Source organism: Anolis carolinensis, unplaced genomic scaffold (genome assembly GCF_035594765.1).
Source record: "Anolis carolinensis isolate JA03-04 unplaced genomic scaffold, rAnoCar3.1.pri scaffold_11, whole genome shotgun sequence".
Classification (NCBI taxonomy): Eukaryota; Metazoa; Chordata; class Lepidosauria; order Squamata; family Dactyloidae; genus Anolis; species Anolis carolinensis.
Genome location: NW_026943822.1, coordinates 13,381,827 through 13,404,929, shown reverse-complemented (window position 1 = coordinate 13,404,929; position 23,103 = coordinate 13,381,827). Strand labels below are relative to the sequence as shown.

Here is a 23,103-nt window from a genome sequence, read left to right as displayed (position 1 = left end):
ACCAAGTTGGCAGCATACATTCTCATTTTAGGCCCATAATTTAGCTAAGAAGGGAGAGAATATAACCCCAGGATGTATGGAAAGGCCTAAAGGACCAGCTAAATCCTATTCTAGGATATGGATGCTGGGTGGGGTGGAAGCTATGAGGATCATGGGATGTCGTGAAAACCAGACTAGACATCCCAATCCCTTAAAATTCCATCTGCAAACCAGCATCCAGGCTAGGCAAGAGATTTCTGCTAAAACACGAACAATAAAAGAGATTGCGAGCAACAACAAAGGGTGCAGAGACACACTGGAAAACCGCTCTATTATTTCAGGGTTGTGAAATTAACTGAGCAGACACATTAAAATCCTGACCCAATCAGGACAAAACATAAACTGGGTTTGAGGGTAATGGAGCAAATACGATACTTAAACCTCTCCCTTGGCAATCACAGTTAACAAATTTTGCTTCAGACTTAAGAATCCCAGGTACAGACTGAAGTCAAAGAGATGGTTTGACATTGGTTCAGCTGCCCTAGAAGGGTAACAGGAGAGAAAGTAGGCAGATTTCTACCATTTTATATAAGACCGGATCAAATGTTATGAATCCAATTACATGTGAGATGCAAATCACAAAATAGTATCATGCTAACATTAAATAAGAGTCAGCAATGGAAAGTACCACACTGATCTTTTATAGAAAATAACCCAACCTCTACACCTGGCTGCCCTCTTCTCTCTCATACCTCATGGGCAAACAGGAAGTCAGAAACAAGTTCAGGCAAAGATCTGAAAGGGAAAAGGCTGCATGGCACATTTGTAAGGCTGTGACATGGTTGCCTGCCACCAGCCCTTTTGTCAACAAAACATTACAATTCTCAGTAGAAATGTTTTCCAGGTCAGATTTGAGAATGCAAGTAAATGATGCAAGGCGAGTGAGAACCCTGAAAAAACATGAAAACGAACACAAATCTGATGGTGGCCTTTTTCTCTCTGAAGTGGTGAACATGGCAAGCATCAAGGACATAATCATTATGTACCAACCCTATTTCTTATGTTGTTTGTTTTAATGGCCTTCACTAAGCACGAAATCAGTGGATGGTGAGAGGGTGGAACAATGCTCTCTATGGGTTGCTGTGAGTTTTCCATACTGTATGGTCATGTTCCAGAAGCATTCTCTCCTGAGATTTTGCCCATATCTATGGCAGGGATCCTCAGAGGTTGTGAGGTCTGTTGGAAACTAGGAAAGTGGGGATTATAGGTAAAGGTAAAGGTTTCCCCTGACGTTAAGTCCAGTCATGTCTGACTCTGGGGGTTGATGCTCATCTTCATTCCCAAGCCGAAAAGCCGGCGTTGTCCGTAGACACCTCCAAGATCATGTGGCCGGCATGACTGCATGGAGTGCCGTTACCTTCCCGTTGGAGCAGTACCTATTGATCTATTCACATTTGCATGTTTTCGAACTGCTAGATTGGCAGGTATATATATCTGTGGAATATCCAGGATGGGAGAAAGAACTCTTGACTGTTTGAGGCAAGTGTAAATATATATAAACCTAACCCCAGTATATAAAAATACATTTTATACTGTTTGTTTATTCATGTTAACACAACAATTTCATTTATAATCAAAGTAATAAATATTCAGGGGGAAAAGGAACAGAAAAAAATAAAAAACACAAAGAAATCTATTTAGCAGGAGGAACTAAACTAAACCAAAAACCACTATGTTACACCATTAGACTTCTTCGTATGGTTGAAAAGTCCATGAGCAGTTTCCAGTCTTTTAAAATATATTCAACAGGTTTATCCTTTAAAACCTAGGAAATTTCCAGAGACCATTTTCTCTGAGTGTGGATAAGTGAAGCATTGGGTACAACGTTTGCAAATATAGGGGTCTTCCTGTATTGCTGAAAATATTTAAGACTATGTAAAGACAATAAGAGCTCATTTTTCCTTAAATTGTGGACTTTTAAGAAAAAAGTGATTGCTCTAAAACTTACATTAATCTAAAAAAATGTATAATGTCGCCAGAAATGTTCTTCTTCACGGATAAAGAATGGGATGGTAAGTATGATCTACTACTTCTATATATGATAGCATGAATGTTATTTGCGCAGACTTGAAGTAAAAGTCTCCTGGATCAAAGAACAGAAACACAAATGATCTACAATAAACTGCAGCTATCTCTTTGGAAAACCTCTGTGCTTGTCCAACTACATAAGATCTCCACATCTGTAATTCGGGCACAGAGACACTACTAACCAGGCCACCACTTGTTTTCAGTCATCGGATTGACTCACAACCCCCTCAGGGCAGAGAGCAGCTGGGGACAACAACAGCAACTGTTCGAGGTGGAACTCACTTCCGTCAGCATGTTTATTTGTTGGGGGCGGTGAGGATACACGTCACCCCATATCCTCCTCCCCTTCCCACATCATAAACCAATCCTTCCCATTGGGGAAAGCCCTCCTAATTCCAGCCTGCAACTCACTGATCTTTCAAGATGTCTTCAGCATATATTCTACTAGAATAAGAGCAGGCAACCTGTGGCCCTCCAGTTGTTATAAAAATCAAAGGAAAATTCAACTGAGTTTGCCGTTTGCCCCATTCACCTGTATCCCTTGCTATGAGGATTCCCTCTTTCCCTTATCTTGTACCTGACACATCCTAGGAAAGTCAAAACATAATGATTTTTGAGGATAGCAGAGCTTTTACTTCATGGTCAAATCATTTCTAGAGAAGGACAGACTCCTACTTCTCCTCTGGGCCTTTTAAGAGGCAACTCCCCACATTATTGGGGCAAAATGATCCTGAATCCGACCCGGATTCCTACAAGAGATTCCTCCCAGTAATTCAACAATGAAGTCTTCCAACAAGGACACCCCACCTGCCCAACCCATTTTTAAGTGATGTTGCCCTGCGCTTTCAATATGATTACATCTCAGAAGTGGAAAGATTAGTTCAGATACAGTTTACCTTTTCCGCTAAGACTGAGAGAGTGTGACTTGGATCAAGTCTCCCTGTGTGTGTATGTATAGTTGGAGTGATACTTAAAAATATACCTGTTCTGATGTACATACCAAACTACACAACCTCTTGTTCATGTATGCATGTATATCTCTATGTGTGTGTGTGTATCACATTACACCCCTGAGGTAATGTTTGCAGTCTGTGTCCCTGTTCAGAAGATTTTACCTCGCATTCTGTCCTTCTGAGAACTGGGTTTTGAAAAATCTGGCTTGGAAACAAGGATTTGTGCAAAAGCTTCAGTGGAGACTTCTTTTCCCTATGATAACTCTTTCAAGAGTGAATTTACCTTCCGATAGGTAGAGTTCTCATTTCCTTTTGTCCCATCCCCCATTTTAATTATGAGTCGTTTAGAAGTTGGATGTTTGTAACTTGCGGACTGCCTGTACAGTTTCTCTCACCCATTCCATTGAGAAACAACAATCAAAATAATAATAATAAAAGATCAAAATAGAACCCCTACCTCAAAGACACAAAGTGAAAATATGGCTATAACCCTGCTGATCTATCATTTAAGACAGTTTCTTCATTCTATTTTATTATTGTATTTTTGTCCAAACTCCAGTAATGCTCATCCATCGAAACCCAGTGGTTTCGATGGATGAGCAGGAACTCAAACCCCATTCTCTCCGCAGTCCTAGTCCACACTATCTCTCCAGCCTTTAAATGATAGTCCGAAAATAAACCCCATCTGACTCACTAGTTGAGAAAGTGTTCCTAATTTCACTCCCATCCAGAATAAGGTGTTCTGAGAGCAAGAACTAACAATTACCTAGCATAGTGTTTAAGTGAAGATTTGTGTAGCTCTCTATCTGCCTTAGACAGTAACCAGAACTGATTGCCAATCATTTAGCACTTTGTATCTACATTCTGTGCATTCAGATGGCAGCAATATTGATTTCATTGATCTTTTAACTGATTCTATTCTAATAGAGGTTGTTTTATTCAATTTATATATCTGGTGTATGTAATGTTGGTATTGTTTTCATGTTGATGTATTTTATTTTCTGTATTATATGTATTTTATGTATGGCATCTTTGTGTGCCATACATATGCTGTCCCAAGTCCTTATGGGAGATGGTGGCAGGGTATGAATTATTATTATTATTATTATTATTATTATTATTATTAAATGCAACTTAAGAACAAACCTATAGAACCTATCTTGTTCATAACTTCGGCAGACTAGTTGTAGAGGGCAGACTTTTTCTTAATGAAAAAAAGGGACCCTACTAGAGCTGTGTCTATTCAAAGGGGTGGACCATGAGCCACTACTGAAATGTGTTTTCAGGTAATAAAGAAAGACAATAAACACCTCCCAACAAAGGATTCAGCCAGGCAGGAAGCAGCCAGGCTTTGGAGCTGCAAGGTTATTCAATGCTAATCAAGGTGGCCAATTGCACCATTCATATGTACCTCCAACAGACAAAAGTTCTTTCTCCCACCCGGGCATTCCACAGATATATAAACCTCACTTGCTTAGTTTCTTAAAGACCTTACACACTCTGAGGATGCCTATCGTAGGTGTGGGTGAAACATCATGTTCTGGAACATGGCCATACAGCCTAGAAAACTCACAATAACCCAGTGATTCCGGCCATGAAATCCTTCAACAACACATGTATTGAGCTTCTTTCCATATTAGTAAATTTACAATAAATTTATTGATTAGCCCTTAGGCCATATCACAATACCAAACCAAACAACAAGGCTTGGTAAGACTTGATTACACTCAATGTAGTAAGTTAAAATAAGACTCTTATAATAATACAGTAAATACATAGGATAAAACTGAATATATAGATCATACTTCCTCATTGCCCCTACAATTTACCCCTCTCAGCCCCTCATATTAGTGAATCTCTACAGGTCAACCATTTAATCTTCCCTTTTTTCTGAGGCAGATTCTAGCCCTTCCCAATTGTCAGCATTGTATTGATTAGCACGGAATGGCTTTGCAGCTTCAAAGCCTGGCTGCTTCCTGCCTAGGGGAGGTGTTCTTTTCCCCACCCTGGACATTCCAGATATATAAAACTTACTTGCCTAGTTTTCAACAGACCACACAACCTCTGAGGATGTCTGCCATAGATGTGGGCAAAACGTCAGGAGAGAATGCTTCTGAAACATGGCCATACAGCAAGGAAAACCCACAGCAACCCAGTGATTCCGGCCATGAAAGCCTTCGACAACCCATTCCCTATATTTCTTTCTCTCTTTCTTCTCTCCCCAACTCTTCCTTACTTAAACAACTGGAATAACTGAGAGGAAAGAATATATGTGTGTGTTTATATATATATATATATATATATATATACACAGTAGAGTCTCACTTATCCAACATAAACAGGCCGGCAGAACGTTGGATAAGCTAATATGTTGGATAATAAGGAGGGATTAAGGAAAAGCCTATTAAACATCAAATTAGGTTATGATTTTACAAATTAAGCACCAAAACATCATGTTATACAACAAATTTGACAGAGAAAGTAGTTCAATACACAGTAATGCTATGTAGTAATTACTGTATTTACGAATTTAGCACCAAAATATCACAATATATTGAAAACATTGACTACAAAAATGCGTTGGATAATCCAGAACGTTGGATAAGTGAGACTCTACTGTGTATATATATATATATATATACATATACATACACACACACAATATAATTTACAATAATATATAATAATTATAACATATTGTATATACATATAATATTCATAATATTATATTGTAATGCGATATACTAATAATACAATATAATATTAATTATATATTATATTTTACATGTAATATTACTAATAATATTACAATATAACAATACAGTACAATATAGTAATTTATTACCAGTATTGTACTATGCTAATATAATATTGTATGTAAATTTAATTTGTAAGCCGCTCTGAGTCCCCTTCGGGATGAGAAGGGCAGCATATAAATGTAGCAAATAAATAAAGAATAAAGAACCCCAAACCAAAGTTGAATGAATCACAGAATCATAGAATAGTAGAGTTGGAAGAGACCACATGGGCCATCCAGTCCAACCCCCTGCTAAGAAGCAGGATGGGCAACTTCCTTGTTGGACTACAAGGCCCATCAGCCGGAATCGTGAAGCTGGAAAAATGTTAAAAATGCCTCTGAGTCTGTCTAATGTATGTTGTTTGTCTGTTGGCATTGAATGTTTGCCATATATATGTGTTCATTGTAATCCGCCCTGAGTCCCCTTTGGGGTGAGAAAGAAGGGCGGAATATAAATACTGTAAATAAATAAATAAATAAATAAGACCAGGAAGGCCCCTTTTGGGGTGAGTGGGCGAGCCTGAGGCCTACTAAATATGTATTTGCTGGGACTACAAGGCCCAAAAGCCCAAGCCAGAAACAGGCCCTCAATCCCTTGTGGCCCTCAAGGGATTTGGTGGACTACAACTCCCACTAGGCCCAAGGTCTTGGGAAGGGGGAAGAGACGTGGCCTTCAGAGGGTGCTGGGTGTGGCTGATGGGAATTGCAGTCCCAATTTTGCTCTGGAAGCCCCGAGGAAAGGTCTCTCTCTGTGTTTATCCCTGGCGACGCGGCGGGAGGGGGGGAGGTAGCCGGAACAGCACGGCGAGGGCCGCGCATGCGCTCTCTCTCTCACCTGGCCGTGGGGGCGGCAGGAGGGGGTCCCGGGGCCACAACAGCCACTTCTCGGCTCTTCTGGGAGTCTTCTCTGAAAACTTTTTTTCCTCCTCCCTGTGTAGCCCCGCCCTGCTCGCAAAAAACAACGCGGGCGGGCGCTGGTTGGCGGAAGTCGGGCGGGCGGGCGGAAAGCAAAAGGAGGGGGAAGAGGAAGGAAAGCAAAGCACCCGTCCGGCCACAAGGGGCGCCATCGCCTCCTGCTCGGGCTCTTTTTCTCTGTTCGAAACCGGCGTGACGAGAACCATAAAAAGGACAGGGATTATTTAAAGGGACAGAGTCCCGCTCTGGCCGTGCGATGGAAACGTGGGAAAGCGACTGCACTGAGCTCCCTTTGTGAAGCATCCCAGGGAGGAAAAAAAGCTCAACGTTGAGTCAAGAGGGCAAACTGCAGGGGAAATAAATGCCACATAGACATTGGAAAGAGCTTCCTGACTCTTTAAGAGTTGTTCAACAGTGGAACTCTCTGCTTTGGAGGCTTTTGAGCAGAAGCTGGATGGTCATCTGTCGGGAGTGCTTTGATGGTGCTTTTGCCTGGCTGGATGGCCTTTGTAAGTAAGTAAGTACTGTGCTGGGGATGCTTTTAACTAATAGTGGTTTTTTATATCCAATGTGTTCCCTGCTTGGGTTTTAATAATGCTGTACTTACTTGGTTTTATCTTGTTTTTAATTATGTTGGTGCTAATCCATGAAATATGTAGTATTTGAAGGGCATATCCTGACATTGATATTTGCAGTATTTTAATGTTTTAATTATTTATATAGGGTTTTAATAGCATGTTTTATATTGTATTTGATGGTCTAGTTTTTATGTATTTGTTTGTTTGTCTTGCATGCAAAAGACCTATGGTCTAATCATTAAATAAATTTGAATTTTTAAGTAAGTAAGTACAATAGAGTCTCACTTATCCAACGTTCTGGATTATCCAACGCATTTTTGTAGTCAGTGTTTTCAATACATCATGATATTTTGGTGCTAAATTCGTAAATACAGTAATTACTACGTAGCATTACTGTGTATTGAACTACAGTAGAGTCTCACTTATCCAAGCCTCACTTATCCAACGTTCTGGATTATCCAACGCATTTTTGTAGTCAATATTTTCAATATAACGTGATATTTTGGTGCTAATTTTGTAAATACAGTAATTACAATATAACATTACTGTGTATTGAACTACTTTTTTGTCAAATTTGTTGTATAACATGATGTTTTGGTGCTTAATTTGTAAAATCATAACCTATTTTGATGTTTAATAGGCTTTTTCTTAATCTCTCCTTATTATCCAGCATATTCGCTTATCCAACGTTCTGCTGGCCCGTTTATGTTGGATAAGTGAGACTCTACTGTAAGTACAATAGAGTCTCACTTATCCAACATTCACTTATCCAACGTTCTGGATTATCCAACACATTTTGTAGTCAATGTTTTCAATACATCATGATATTTTGGTGCTAAATTCATAAATACAGTAAATACTACGTAGCATTACTGCGTATTGAACTACTTTTTCTGTCAAATTTGTTGTATAACATGATGTTTTGGTGCTTAATTTGTAAAATCATAACCTAATTTGGTGTTTAATAGGCTTCTCCTTAATCTTTCCTTATTATCCAACATATTCACTTATCCAATGTTCTGCCGGCCCGTTTATGTTGGATAAGTGAGACTCTACTGTAACTTTATTCTTATACCCCGCCACCATCTCCCGACAGGTACTCGGGGCGACCTTTGGGGTCCCATCCAATTCTAGGAGTCTTTGATTCCATGGCCCTATTTGTCACAAACCTGCTAATGTCTATGAAGCTGGATGGCCATCTGTCAGGAGTGTTTTGATGTCTGGCAGAATGGAGTTCGACTGGATGGCCTTTGGGGTACCATCCAACTCCAGGAGTCTTTCATTCTATGGCCCTATTCCTCATGAACCTGCTAATGTCTATGAGGCCAGATGGCCATCTATTAGGAATGCTTTGATGGTGCTTCCCCCCCCCCCCCCCCCCAGTGCCTGGCAGAGTAGAGTTAGACTGGATGGGCTTTGGGGTCCCTTCCAACTCCAGGAGTCTTTGATTTTATGGCCCTATTTGTCATGAACCTGGTAATGTCTATGAGGTTGGATGGCCATCTGTCGGGAGTGTTTTGATGCTTGGCGAAATGGGGTTGGATGGCCTTTTGGTGCCCATCCAACTCCAGGAGTCTTTGATTCTATGGCTCTATTTCTTATGAACCTGCTAATGTCTATGAGGCTGGATGGCCATCTGTCAGAAGTTTTTGATGCCTGGCAGAATGGAGTTGGACTGGATGGCCTTTGAGATCCCATCCAGCTTCAGTAGTCTTTGATTCTATGGCCTTATTTCTCATGAACCTGCTGATGTCTATTCCCCCAGGCAGGAAGCAGCCAGGCTTTAAAGCTGCAAGGCTATTCAATGCTAATCTAGGTGGCCAATGGCAACATTCACACTCGCCTTCAACAGACAATAGTTCTTTCTCCCACTCTGGACGTAATTCCACAGATATATAAACCTCACTTGCCTAGTTTCCAACAGACCTCACAAACTCTGAGGATGCCTGTCATAGATGTGGGTGAAAAGTCAGGAGAGAATGCTTCTGGAACATGGCCAGACAGCCCGGAAAACTCACAGCAAGCCAACTTTGGAAAGGACTGGCGACCAGTCCTAAATTTTATTTAGAAAAGGAAAAGGCACACAGTAACGGACTGAGGGTTTTGGATCCCACCACTAAAACTCCCAAATGACAAAATCAACCCCCCCCCCAACCCCATCAGTATTCAAATTTGGGCGTATCGGGTATTTGTGCCAAATTTGGTCCAGTGAATGAAAATACATCCTGCATATCTGATATTTACATTATGATTCATAACAATAGCAAAGTCAAAGTTCCAAAGTAGCAATGAAAATAATGTTATGGTTGGGGGTCACCACAACATGAGGAACTGTATTAAGGGGTCGCGGCATTAGGAAGGTTGAGAACCACTGATCTAGATACAGCAGTTGTAATCTTGGAAGATACACATCAACCATGTCTTGAGTAGATAATATGTCTCTTACCCAAGGAACGGGAAGTCAAGAAAGACTAAGGAAAGAAGGGGAAGTAGCAGTATAATTGTATTGCATTTTATCCAGATCGGAAACTAATATTTGCAATGAGATTACTAAACTATATCTCAAATAATTAAGACTGTTGACTGTGCTGGGGATGCTTTTAACTAATAGTGGTTTTTATATCCAAGGTGTTCCCTGCTTGGATTTTAATAATACTGTACTTACTTGGTTTTATCTTGTTTTTAATTATGTTGGTGCTAATCCATGAAATATGCAGTATTTGAAGGGCATATCCTGACATTGATATTTTCAGCATTTTAATGTTTTAATGATTTATATAGGGTTTTAATGGCATGTTTTATATTGTATTTGATGGTCTGGCTTTTGTGTATTTGTTTGTTTGTCTTGCATGCGAAAGACCTATGGTCTAAGCCAGGGGTCCCCAAACTTTTTAAACAGGGGGCCAGTTCATGATTCTTCGGACCGTTGGAGGTTTAATAATAGTAACAGTAATAATAATAATAATAATAATAATAATAATAATAATAATAAAAAAAGAGGGTTGGAAGAGACCCTTTGGGCCACTGAGTCCAATCCCTTTTTGCCTTTGTGCACTGAAAGCACAAGCAAAGCACCCCTGACAGATGACCACCCAGCCTCAATGTTAATAATAATAATAATAATAATAATAATAATAATAATAATAATAATAATAATAAAGAGGCTTGGAAGAGACCCTTTGGGCCATTGAGTCCAATCCCTTTCTGCCTTTGTGCACTGAAAGCACAAGCAAAGCACCCCTGACAGATGACCACCAAGCCTCGATGTTAATAATAATAATAATAATAATAATAAAGAGGCTTGGAAGAGACCCTTTGGGCCATTGAGTCCAATCCCTTTCTGCCTTTGTGCACTGAAAGCACAAGCAAAGCACCCCTGACAGATGACCACCCAGCCTCAATGTTAATAATAATAATAATAATAATAATAATAATAATAATAATAAAGAGGGTTGGAAGAAACCCCTTGGGCCTTTTAGTCCAATCCCCTTCTGCCTTTGTGCACTGAAAGCACAAGCAAAGCATCCCTGACAGATGGCCACCCAGCCTCAATGTTAATAATAATAATAACAACAACAACAATAAAGAGGGTTGGAAGAGACCCCTTGGGCCATTTAGTCCAATCCCCTTCTGCCTTTGTGCACCAAAAGCCATTAGTATTGCCCCTGACAGATGTCCACCCAGCCTCAATGTTAATAGTAATAATAATAATAATAATAATAATAATAATAATAAGGGTTGTAAGAGGCCCCTTGGGTCATTTAGCTCAACCCCTTTCTGCCCTTGTGGGGGCTGGATAAATGGCTTCGATGGGCCGCATCCGGTCCCCGGACCTTAGTTTGGGGACCCCTGGTCTAAGCATTAAATAAATTTGGACTTTATTAACTATATTACGCTTTTGGGTCACTGTCCTGTGTTGGAGATTTTTGGACATCTTACCCGCTATTATAACAGATTGGCTTCCTTCTATATGGCAGCACTTACCGATCTCACATCAACCACCCACAATACATGCCAGGCAGGACTTTGTACGTAAATATGCAGGAAACATAGAGGAGAGGAATTCGATGGGTGAAGATGGTACCATTTGTCCTTAACATCACACTTGCTGGAAGATTTATGAAACGCAAGCAAACCCTACAGCTAACAGGTGAAGGTGTGTGTCAGGCATCCGAGGACGTCAGATCTTCACAGCTTTCTCTGTCTTCGTCATCGTCCTTCCAGCTCTTCATCTTTCTCCCCTCTCGGCTTTTCGCGTTCTCGGACTTCCTTCTGCTGCCTTGTGAGCCGCTTCCTTTTAAGTTGCTCGGCTGTGATGTAACGGTGAGCATTGTGACACGAAAGCCTTGTCATTCGTCGGTGTCCAGTCCATGTCCTTCTCCTCCTTCTCTCCTGAGAAGAGAAGTGAAATTGGTATCGGAAAGGAAAGAGAGAGGTGTTGGCTTTGTCAGGTTCGATATTCTGCACATGTACACTTGAAACTAGGCCTTGGGGAAAATTACTTTCTCGAACTCCAAGGCATTCTCAATCACTGCTCCTCCTTGCTGATGGTTTCTGCAAATCGTAGTGGGGGAAAATACCCTTGATCACTATCCTGGCCCATTGATGGAGTATTTTATTATTACCCTGTTTCCCCTAAAATAAGACATCCCCAGAAAATAAGACCTAGTAGAGGTTTTGCTGAATTGCTAAATACCGTGTTTCCCCAAAAATAAGTCAGTGTCTTATATTAATTTTTGCTCCCAAAGATGCTCTAGGTCTTATTTTCAGGGGATGTCTTATTTTTCCATGAAGAAGAATTCACATTTATTGTTGAACAAAAAAAATGAACATTTATTATATACTGTACAATAGTTGTCATCACAAACCAGCATAACCAACTCTACTATTCTATGATTCTATGATTAAACTCACCATATGATTTATTTATTTATTTATTTTAAAAAGCCTGGGTTTTTTGTATTGGGAGTAGCTGTACACTCATTCATTGCTGCAAGGGGGCAGTGCTGCACAGAGAAATGCAACACAGATCTTGCAACTACTTGTATCCTATCCTCTGTTTAAAATATACGGTATATTAGTTTCATTAGAGATGAGTAGACCACGGTCATTGCCCTAGTGCTGGGTGCATGTAGGCTATTATACATGTTTCTTACCCATGACATTGTTTCTAAACTCAAGCCTTAATTTGGGGATTCATTCCAAAAGATCCAGTTTTCAGGGGCATGTATCCATCCCGAGCAAACAGTAGCATTGCAGACTATGTGATTTCCCAAAATGTGGGTATCCTTATTCTCACTAGCAAAATCCCACTAGAGCATTGCAGCACACCAAAATACCTGGACCGTGCCCTGACTTATAAAAAGCACTGCTTGAATATCAAGCAATCAGTGGACACTAGAAATAACATCATACGAAAGCTGACTGGCACAATTTGGGGATCGCAACCAGATAAAGTGAATAAATCTGCCTTTGCGCTTGGCTACTCTGCTGCTGAATATGAAAGTCCAGTGTGGAATACACCTCACCACGTTAAAACAGTAGATGTGGCCGCATTATCACAGTATATCTATGCCCTATGGCTGGAGAAATTATACTTTTTTGCACCACCTGACATCCGTCGGGAAGTAGCAGCATGTAATGAAAGGACCAAGGAATTGACATCTCCTGTCCATCAGCTAGCATGCCAATGCCTTAAATCAAGAAACAGCATCCAAAGATACTCACAGGAACACCTCAGCAAGCAAGAGTCCAAAAGTGGCAGGCTAAAACCCATAACCGCAATCCATGGTTGATACCAGATGGGCACACAGAAGACTGGGCGACTTGGAAGGTGCTGAACAGACTACGCTCTGGTACCACGAAATGCAGAGCCAACCTTAAGAAATGGGGCCACAAAGTGGAATCCACAACATTGCGAGTATGCACAGGCCACTGACTACAATGCAGCCACATGCACAGTGGAGGACCTTCTCAGAGTGACACCAGAGGCATTTTTAGTACCCAGATTCTAGTCAAAGGAAATCTAGTATAATGCCAAGTTTTTAACTTTGTTTGTTACCCTCCATTCGCTTCTGACACAATAAAAGGTATGAAGGGATGGAAGAAAGAAAAGGCATGAAAGGATGGGGAAAGGTATGAAGGGAGGGGAAAAATAAAGAAAAAAGGGTTGAAAGCACGAGGCAATGGCTCTTCTGACACCTGGCCAACGCTGGGTATTTTTTTGAGGAAAATTTTTATTAAATTTTTATACTACATCGAAAGAATGAGAACAACCGAGGTATAGAAAAGTAGGAAAAAGGAAGAAGAGTAAAATCTACAATCTACAGAAATATAGCCCACACACAACCAAAGGGGGGGGGGGGGGGGAGGTTGTGACTTCCATTCCATCTTCTTGGAAAATATTTTCTTTTTTAAAACATTTTTATTGTTATTATTATTTGAGAAAAAGTTACAATTATATAAACATATTTTATACATTTCCCCCTCTTTTATTTACATTCACCCCTGTGCTCCCCTTCCCCAGAGCCATCTCTTCTTCTGTAGTCCCACCAAAAGTTCAATTCTTCATTTGGAGGTAAATTCCCATCTTCTTTTTCCAATAATTTTTCTAGAAATTTTCTCCAAATACTTTCAAAATCACTTTTTTCCATAATCCCTTATTTACTTTTAAATTTGATGTTAGCTTGTCATTCGGTGCCATTCGCCAAACTTCTTTATACCATTCATTAATTTGTATTTTCATTTCTCCTTTCCAATATTTTGCAATTAGTAATCTAGCTGCTGTTAATAGCATGTCTATTAAATTTTTCCCCTCTTATCTTTCTCATCCTCTTTTTTAATTAAAAGTAATATTTCCACTGGATTCCTTCTAATTTTTATATTCATAATATTTTCTGTTTCCCTTATGACCAATACCCAAAAACCTTTTACATGTTTACAATCCCACCACATATGCATGTAGGTTCCAATTTCCTGGCACCCTCGCCAGCATTTTTCATTATTATTCTTATTCATAATATTTAACCTTTTCTTATTATTCAAAAATATTTTTCCTTACTAAAAAAAAAGAAAGCAAAAAATAGTAAAATTGTCTCTTGTAATCTTCATTTTCTCAAGTTATCCAGATAATCTTGAAGATCGTCCCAATTTGTTCTTTTCATTATCTTGCCTGTATTTTTCTTCAACAAAAAAGTCAGTTCGTCCATATCCTTTATTTCTCTTATCTTCTCCACTCACTCCTCAATTGGTGGGACTGATTCCTGTTTCCATTCTCTAGCAAAAACAATTCTAGCGGAGGTCGTAATATAAGTAAAAAGTTTATCTTCTTGTTCAGTCAATTGTAAGTCTAAGTCTGTAAATCCTAATAGGGGGTCCCCAAACTACCTGGCCCCCGCCCTCAGTTTTATAATATAATATTTTTGTATTAGTTTTAATAATATAATAGGGTTGTTGTATGTCTTTGGGCTGTGTGGCCATGTTCCAGAAGTATTCTCTTCTGACGTTTCGCCCACATCTATGGCAGGCATCCTCAGAGGTTGTGAGGTATGGATAAACTAAGTAAGGAAAGGAAAGAATATATATCTCCGGAGAGTCCAGGGTGTGGCAAGAGTCCTTTGTCACTGGGAAGCCAGCATTAATGTTTCAGTTAATCACCCTAATTAGCATTGGAAAGGTTTTGTCTCTTGCCTGGGGGGCATCCTTTGTTCAGTCATTAGCCGTCCTTGGGGCTCCTCTGCCCTCAGAGTGTTGGTTCCCATCTACTGTTTTGATTTTGGAGTTTTTTAATACTGGTAGCCAGATTTTTTTCATTTTCATGGTTTCTTCCTTTCTGTTGAAGTTGTCCACATGCTTGTGGATTTCAATGGCTTCTCTCCAAAATCAAAACAGTAGATGGGAACCAACACTCTGAGGGCAGAGGACAGCTAATGACTGAACAAAGGATGCCCCCAGGCAAGAGACAAAACCTTTCCAATGCTAATTAGGGTGATTAACTGAAACATTAATGCTGGCTTCCCAGTGACAAAGGACTCTCCACAGATATATATTCTTTCCTTTCCTTACTTAGTTTATCCATACCTCACAACCTCTGAGGATGCCTGTCATAGATGTGGGCAAAACGTCAGGAGAGAATACTTCTGGAACATGGCCACACAGCCCGAAAGACATACAACAACCCTGTGATCCCGGCCATGAAAGCCTTCGACAACACAATAATATAATATATTGTATATACATATAATATTGATAATAATATTATGTTATACAATATAATACTAATAATAATACCATATAATATTAATTATATGTTATATATTACATATATAATAGTATAGTGGTATAGTTCAATATATAATTATATAATGCTAATATTGTGTTATGCTAATAATATAATATATTGTATGTACATACAGCTGCTCTGAGTCCCCTTCAGGGTGAGAAGGGTGGGATATAAATGTAGTAAATAAATGCAGTAAATAAATAATTAATTTTAAACTTAGACTCGGCCAAAGTCTGAAATGACTTGAAGTCACACAACAACAACACTCCTAATTAACTTGACTATTTCATTGGCCCACACTTTCCATTGAAATCCTGATAGGTTTATGTTGGTTTAAATTGTTTTCATTTTAAAATATTGTATTGTTCTTCCGTTGTTGTTGTTGTTGTTTCACTACAAATCAGACATGTGCAGTATGCATAGGAATTTGTATTTTTTTTTCAAATGATAATTTGGCCCCACAACAGTCTGAAGGATTGTGGACCGGCCCTCTGCTTCAAAAGTTTGAGGACCCCTGGATAATACTCTGGTTTTCTTATAAATGTTCTTTTTAAAATCTTTTGTGATTCTTCATGAATCTTCATCCAAAACTTTCTTGCTTCTTTACAAGTCCACCGTATGTGATAGAAGGACCCAACTTGTTCTTTACATTTCCAACACTTATCAGAAACTGTTATCAGAAACGCTGGGTATTTTTGGTAGTATCTGATACCCAAAAAACAACAAAGGAAGAAGAGTAAGGACATGTGGGAAATTATTTTGTGACATCACAAAGTCTTTGGACACATTGTCATGAAACTGAGATTGGGTCACTTGATTTGGTCACATCCCCTCGCTGTGGCTGCTGATTCTTTTCCGTTGTCTACATTCAGAATGACAGCAAAACATTTTAGAGGAAGTGTCAGTCATAGCCTGCTCTTCCGCCCCCGCACAAACTTTCACTTCCAGTCATAAGATACATGGCAAAGGACGTGTAGGCATTTGCAATGTAATGGGTTTTCCTGGAACCGTGATGAAAATAAAATTTCCGCCAGCGAGGAAATGACAACATTATAAAACGGGGGTCACTTTGTTCAGCTGCCAAGTGAAAGATTGTTCAGCTGCATCGCCAAGGTGAAAGTCCAAATTTCTTTAGATACCTGCTCATTTCTCAATGGAAAGCAACGGCTTCCTTTATGTTTACAACTTGGTCCAAGATTACTTGAAACACGTTTCCCAGGAACCAGAGTTTGAACCGGCACTCAGCAAACCGGCCCAAGTCTTACGAAAAGTGGCTTCTTCGCTTCAGGAAGAAGTTGAAGACAACCTAAGGCCGTACCTGGACTCGCTGGAGATCAGTTCTGTGGATGATGCCAGGCAAATCTTCGGCCAAGTGATGGAAAGGGAGTTTGCCGATGGGCAGATCAACTGGGGACGGATTTTAACTATATTCCTGTTTGGAGGAATCTTGACCAAAAAGCTCCAAGGATGCGGTGTCCCTTTGACGAAAGAAAACCTGGAGCAGATGTCTCATTTTATGACTGACTATATTGTAAAGACCAAAACAAAATGGATCAATGACAATGGAGGATGGGTAAGATTTCAGTTTGATCATTCTTAACTAGGTTATTGTTTTCATTTTTGTCAGCCTTTGACCGAAAACCTATTGGAAAAAGAAAATACAAATCAATTTAATAATTATCTGATAGTTATTAAATGGTGCACTGGCTTTTGCATCTTGCTTGTATTTATTTGCAATGCTGAATTTTTACATTATTTATTTTATTTATTTATTTATTTACAGCATTTATATTCCGCCCTTCTCACCCCGAAGGGGACTCAGGGCGGATCACATTGCACACATAAAGGCAAACATTCAATGCCATGACACAGAACCGAGACAGAGACAAGACGCAGGCACAGGGCTGGCCTCGAACTCATGACCTCTTGGTCAGAGTGATTTGTTGATTTGTTGCATCTGGCTTGCTTTCCAGCCTGCGCCACAGCCCGGTCCCATTATGCAAGTGTAATGCATTCATGTTGATATTTCTTTACTCTTTGGGTTGCTATGAGTTTTCTGGGCTGTATGGCCATGCTCTAGAAGCATTCTCTCCTGACGTTTCACCCACATCCATGGGAGGCATCCTCAGAGGTTGTGAGGTCTGTTGGAAACTAGGCAAATGAGATTTCTAGATCTGTAAAATGTCCAGGGTGGGAGAAAGAACTCTTGTCTGTTTGAGGTAAGTGTGAATGTTGCAATTAATCACCTCGATTAGCATTGAAAAGCCCTGCAGCTTCAAAGCCTGGCTGCTTCCTGCCTGGGGGAATTCTTTGTTGGGAGGTGTTAGCTGGCCCTGATTGAAGCTGCAAGGCTTTTCAGTGCTAATCAAGGTGATGAACTGCAACATTCACATTTGCCTCTAACAGACCTCACAACCTCTGAGGATGCTTACTATAGATGTGGGTGAAACGTCAGGAGAGAATGCTTCTGAAACATGGCCATACAGCTCAGAGTACAGTACTCACAGCAACCCAGTGACTCTGGCTATGGAAGCCTTCAGCAACACATTGTTTACTCTTTTCTTGTATTTTTACTGCAGGATTGACTAAAACCATTTGATATAGGCCTCTCCTACACTGCCATATAAGATCCAGATTATCTCCTTTGAACTGGATTATATGGCAGTGTAATTATTATTATTATTATTATTATTATTATTATTATTATTATTATTATTTTATTTCCTACCCGCTTCTCTCCATGGCTCGAGGTGGGTTACAGAATAATTAAAACACATACACATTGTAAAGCTACCATGAATATACATATTAAAATGTTTTTTAAGATACATATCAAAACGTACTTCTATAAAATACATATTAAAATACACAAAAGAGATAAACAAAGGACACAGGTTTAAAATCCATGCTTAAAAACTGGCTGGGTAGGCCTGCTGGAAGAGTATGGACTCGTATAATCCAGTTCAAAGCCGATAATGTAGATTACCTGCTTTGATAATCTGAATTATATGGCAGTGTTGAAGGGGCCATCAATACCGTAGATAACAAAGAATCATAGAATCATAGAATAGTAGAGTTGGAAGAGACCTCATGGGCCATCCAGTCCAACCCCCTGCTAAGAAGCAGGAAATCGCATTCAAAGCACCCCCGACAGATGGCCATCCAGCCTCTGCTTAAAAGTCTCCAAACACAGTGTAATGCAATTTCTGTTCCTGGGTTATGAATGAACTTTCCTAATTGGTTCTATCACAAAAACATGGAAAAAGTTTATTAAACTGCAGGAATTTTGTTTTTACGGGAAAGACACCCTGCAGCACATTTGGCTCTAGTTTTTCAATGGATATCTCATCGAGTCTGAACCAATTCAACCTAGTTTGTTCCACAGAAACGAAGTTTCTGGAGTAGAACAACTACTTTCAAAGTAAGTACAGAACAATTAAACAGGAAATAACACTTTCAACCCAGGAACAGACTTTTTTCAGATTTGGTTACATAGTATTGTAATTATTGAGTCTAATTCTTGAGGCAGCTGCTTCATCCTTTTTGGTATATGGTTGGACCTGAGACTTTGGTCCTAACTAGACTCTTGTTGTCTTTTCTCTTTGCCTGCAGGACAATGGCTTTGTTGCAAGGTTTGAGGACAAAGATTCCTGGCTGTCCTTGCACAACGTGAAGTCAAAAGTGATGGCTGTTTTCTCATTCTTCAGCCACTATTACTGAAGGAACGTGGTTCCTTGGTTATCACAGGACATGAATGCAGTCGGATCTTGGATGCCAAGAACACTGAGGCTGCTGCTGCACTGAGCCAGAAAGCACTTCCTTTTCTATGTTTCTATTTATACGCTATTTATTTGTAAATACGTAATTTTGCATTATATTAAAAAAGCCGCAGCGTAACCAACCAGCGATACATCAGGGTATCACAAAATGAACAAGCAGTTTCAATTGCATGTCCTATGAAATATAGGAAATCTTTCAAACCACCAGATTGTAGTTGCCTAATATTTTTCCATCTGTTACTATTGAGGATGAAAAACGCAGTCAAAACCTAAACTTTCGATGTTATCTAGCTGTACAAAAAGATGGCCTTCTTTATAAATATCACTTAGTAAGTTATTGGCCTGAAAGTGAGTCATTGAGCAGCAGAAAATATTACACTACTACAGTAGAATCTCACTTATCCAAGCTAAACGGGCCGGCAGAACATTGGATAAGCGAATATCTTGGATAATAAGGAGGGATTAAGGAAAAGCCTTTTAAACATCAAATTAGGTTATGATTTTACAAATTAAGCACCAAGACATTTATTTATTTATTAGCTACATTTATATGCCGCCCTTCTCACCTCGAAGGGGACTCAGAGCGGCTTACAAATTAAATTTACATACAATATTATATTAGCATAGTACAAAACTGGTAATAAATTACTATATTGTATGGTATCAATATATTGTAATATTATTAGTAACATTACATGTAAAATATAATATATAATTAATATTATATTGTATTATTAGTATTATATTGTATTACCATATAATATGAATATTATATGTATATACAATATGTTATAATTATATATTATTGTAAATTATATATATCATCATGTTATACAACAAATTTGACAGAAAAAGTAGTTCAATATGCAGTAATGTTATGTTGGAATTACTGTATTTACGAATTTAGCACCAAAATATCACCATATATTGAAAACATTGACTACAAAAATGGCTTGGATAATCCGGAAACTTGGATAAGCGAGGCTTGGATAAGTGAGACGTTACTCTATTTATTTATTGTGTCAGAAGCGAACCGAGGGTACAAGTTGTGATGAATTTGAAAACACAAAGAAAACAAGAACAATAACCTGGCATTATACTAAATGTCCTTTGACCAAAACACATATGACCTTGTGTTGTCGAAGGCTTTCATGGCTGGAATCGCTGGGTTGCGGTGAGTTTTCCCAGCCATCTGGCTATGTTCCAGAAGCATTCTCTCCTGACGTTTGGCCCACATCTATGGCAAGCATTTTTAGAAGTTGCAATGTCTGTTGGAAACTAGGCAAGTGAGATTTATATATCTGTGGAATAATGTCCAGGGTGGGAGAAAGAACTCTTCGTTGGAGGCAAGTTTGGAGGTTGCAATTAGCCACCTTGATTAGCATTGAATGGCCTTGCAGCTTCAAAGCCTGGCTGCTTCCTGCCAGACAAGAAACAACCAGGGCCAGCTAACACCTCCCAACGAAGGATCCCCTAGGCAGGAAGCAGCCAGGCTTTGAAGCTGCAAGGCCATTTGATGCTAATCAAAGTTGCTTAAGCAGGTGAGCAGGGAAAGGGAAGGGACTGAGGCTGTGGAAGTTGAAGTCCAAAACACCTGGAGGGCCCAAGTTTGCCTAGGCCTGCTCCACCCCCATAAAATGGACTAGCAAACTCTATCTGCCCTGATAATGGAACAATACCCTGGATTATGTGTTCGAAAGGTCGGCGGTTTGAATCCGGGGAGTGGGCTGAGCTCTCGCTGTTAGCCCCAGCTTCTGCCAACCTAGCAGTTTGAAAACATGCAAACGTGAGTAGATCAAAGGGAAGGTAACGGCGCTCCATGCAGTCATGCCAGCCACATGACCTTGGAGGTGTCTACGGACAACGCCGGCTCTTCGGACACGACTAGACTTAATGTCAGGGGAAAACCTTTACTTTTACCCAGGATTATATGGTAAGTGTAGACTCACACATAACCCACTTCAAAGCACTGCTTCATCAGGAAGAACTTCCTCACAGTGAGGGCTGTTCGACAGTGGAACTCTCTGCCCCGGGCTGTGGTGGAGGATCCTTCTTTGGAGGCTTTTAAGCAGAGGCTGGATGGCCATCTGTCGGGGGTGCTTTGAATGTGATTTCCTGCTTCTTAGCGGGGGGGTTGGACTGGGTGGCCCATGAGGTCTCTTCCAACTCTACTATTCTATGATTCTATGATCATCTGGATTATGTGGCAGTGTAGAAGGGGGCTGGGTCTCCTTCTGCGGGATTTTAGAAGCAGGCTGGGTGGCCATCTGTCGGGGGTGCTTTGATTGTGCCTTTCCTCCCTGGGCTGGATGGCTTCTGGGGGGCGGGGTATCTCTCCCGACTCTGGGACCCTTTGGGCAGCCTGGAGAACACTCTCAGCCAGAAGTGGGTCAGCCTGGATGGTCTTTGGGGGTTTCCCAGTATTATAGGATCTGAGGATTCCCAGCTTCCGGTGGCCTCGAACCCGCCGCCTTCTGTCTAACACTTTGTGGCGCAATGGGAGGGCAAAGTCTCATGCCTTTGAAGGAGGGGCGGCTTCAGAGCCATGCAAGGCGGAGAAGACATGGCAGCAGCAGCAGCAGCCGGGGCCAAGCGCGTCCTGCGGGCCGAGCTGCGCCGCCGCCTGCGGGTCCTGGACCAAAGCGAGAAGCTGCGCCAGTCTCGGCTCCTGGGCCACAAGGTGGGATTTTCCCCCGGGTCTTGCGCGTCTCCTTCGGCCTGCCTTCCTACGCCTCTGCCCTTTGGAAAACCCCCACGTTGGCTGGGAATCCCCCTCTGCCCCCTAGAGGCCACATGAGGAAGCAGCACGGCCTCCGCACTCTCAGAAAAGGGTGTGCGTGCGCATGCGCGGCTGGGAAAGAAGACAGAATTTTCAAAATACAGTAATGTAATAATACCAATAATAATAGAGAAAAATAATAAATGTACAGTAGAGTCTCACTTATCCAACATAAACGGGCCGGCAGAGCGTTGGATAAGCGAATATGTTGGATAATAAGGAGGCATTAAGGAAAAGCCTATTAAACATCAAATTAGGTTATGATTATACAAATTAAGCACCAAAACATCATGTTACACAACAAATTTGATAGAAAAAGTAGTTCAATATGCAGCAATGCTATGTAGTAATTACTGTATTTACGAATTTAGCACCAAAATATCACGATAAATTGAAAACATCAACTACAAAAATGCGTTGGATAATCTAGACTGTTGGATAAGTGAGACTCTACTGTAGGTTATGATTTTACAAATTAAGCACCAAAACATCATGTTACACAACAAATTTGATAGAAAAAGTAGTTCAATATGCAGCAATGCTATGTAGTAATTACTGTATTTACAAATTTAGCACCAAAATATCACGATAAATTGAAAACATCGACTACAAAAATGCGTTGGATAATCCAGAATGTTGGATAAGCGAATGTTGGATAAGTGAGACTCTACAGTAATTACAACATAACATTACTGTGTATTGAACTGCTTTTTCTGTCAAATTTGTTGTAAAACATGATGTTTTGGTGCTTAATTTGTAAAATCATAACCTAATTTGATGTTTAATAGGCTTTTCCTTAATCCCTCCTTATTATCCAAGATATTCGCTTATCCAAGCTTCTGCCGGCCCGTTTAGCTTGGATAAGTGAGACTCTACTGTATATATCATATTATAATATATAATACAATATACAATAAATGATAGTAATATATTATATTATATTATATTATATTA

The 23,103-nt window shown here is 40.0% G+C and overlaps 3 protein-coding genes across 12 annotated transcripts in view; 2 read left to right on the top strand and 1 right to left on the bottom strand.

Annotated features, from left to right (window-relative positions):
* zfand6 (zinc finger AN1-type containing 6) overlaps window positions 1-11,433 on the bottom strand; it is a 45,497-nt gene extending 34,064 nt beyond the window's left edge. For 3 of the 7 annotated variants that reach the window (XM_062963573.1, XM_062963572.1, XM_062963574.1), the window contains exon 1: window positions 11,295-11,433. The gene's annotated coding sequence lies outside the window, so the exon portion shown is untranslated. Of the gene's footprint in view, window positions 1-6,652; window positions 6,792-11,294 lie in introns of those variants that run through there. The other 4 variants (XM_003225899.4, XM_008118533.3, XM_003225900.4 and 1 more) reach the window with 2 other exon arrangements.
* The window catches only part of mthfs (methenyltetrahydrofolate synthetase), a 47,154-nt gene continuing 30,935 nt past the window's right edge, over window positions 6,885-23,103 (top strand). Inside the window, exon 1 of one of the 3 annotated variants that reach the window (XM_062963576.1) lies at window positions 6,885-7,241. In XM_062963576.1, the coding sequence (XP_062819646.1) occupies window positions 7,212-7,241 (30 nt within the window). In that variant the 5' untranslated portion in view covers window positions 6,885-7,211. Of the gene's footprint in view, window positions 7,246-21,823; window positions 22,051-23,103 lie in introns of those variants that run through there. The other 2 variants (XM_062963577.1, XM_062963575.1) reach the window with 2 other exon arrangements.
* Window positions 7,110-19,707, top strand: bcl2a1 (BCL2 related protein A1). 2 transcript variants are annotated; one of them, XR_010000988.1, is made up of 3 exons: window positions 7,110-7,249; window positions 11,288-11,633; window positions 19,204-19,707. XR_010000988.1 is itself a non-coding variant. In XM_062963579.1 (2 exons), exons 1-2 carry the CDS (start codon window positions 16,745-16,747, stop codon window positions 19,309-19,311), a joined length of 528 nt encoding a protein of 175 aa, XP_062819649.1. In that variant the 5' UTR covers window positions 13,035-16,744; the 3' UTR covers window positions 19,312-19,707. The 2 variants fall into 2 exon arrangements, 1 of the variants encoding a protein (XP_062819649.1); XM_062963579.1 differs by lacking the exons at window positions 7,110-7,249; window positions 11,288-11,633 and adding an exon at window positions 13,035-17,164.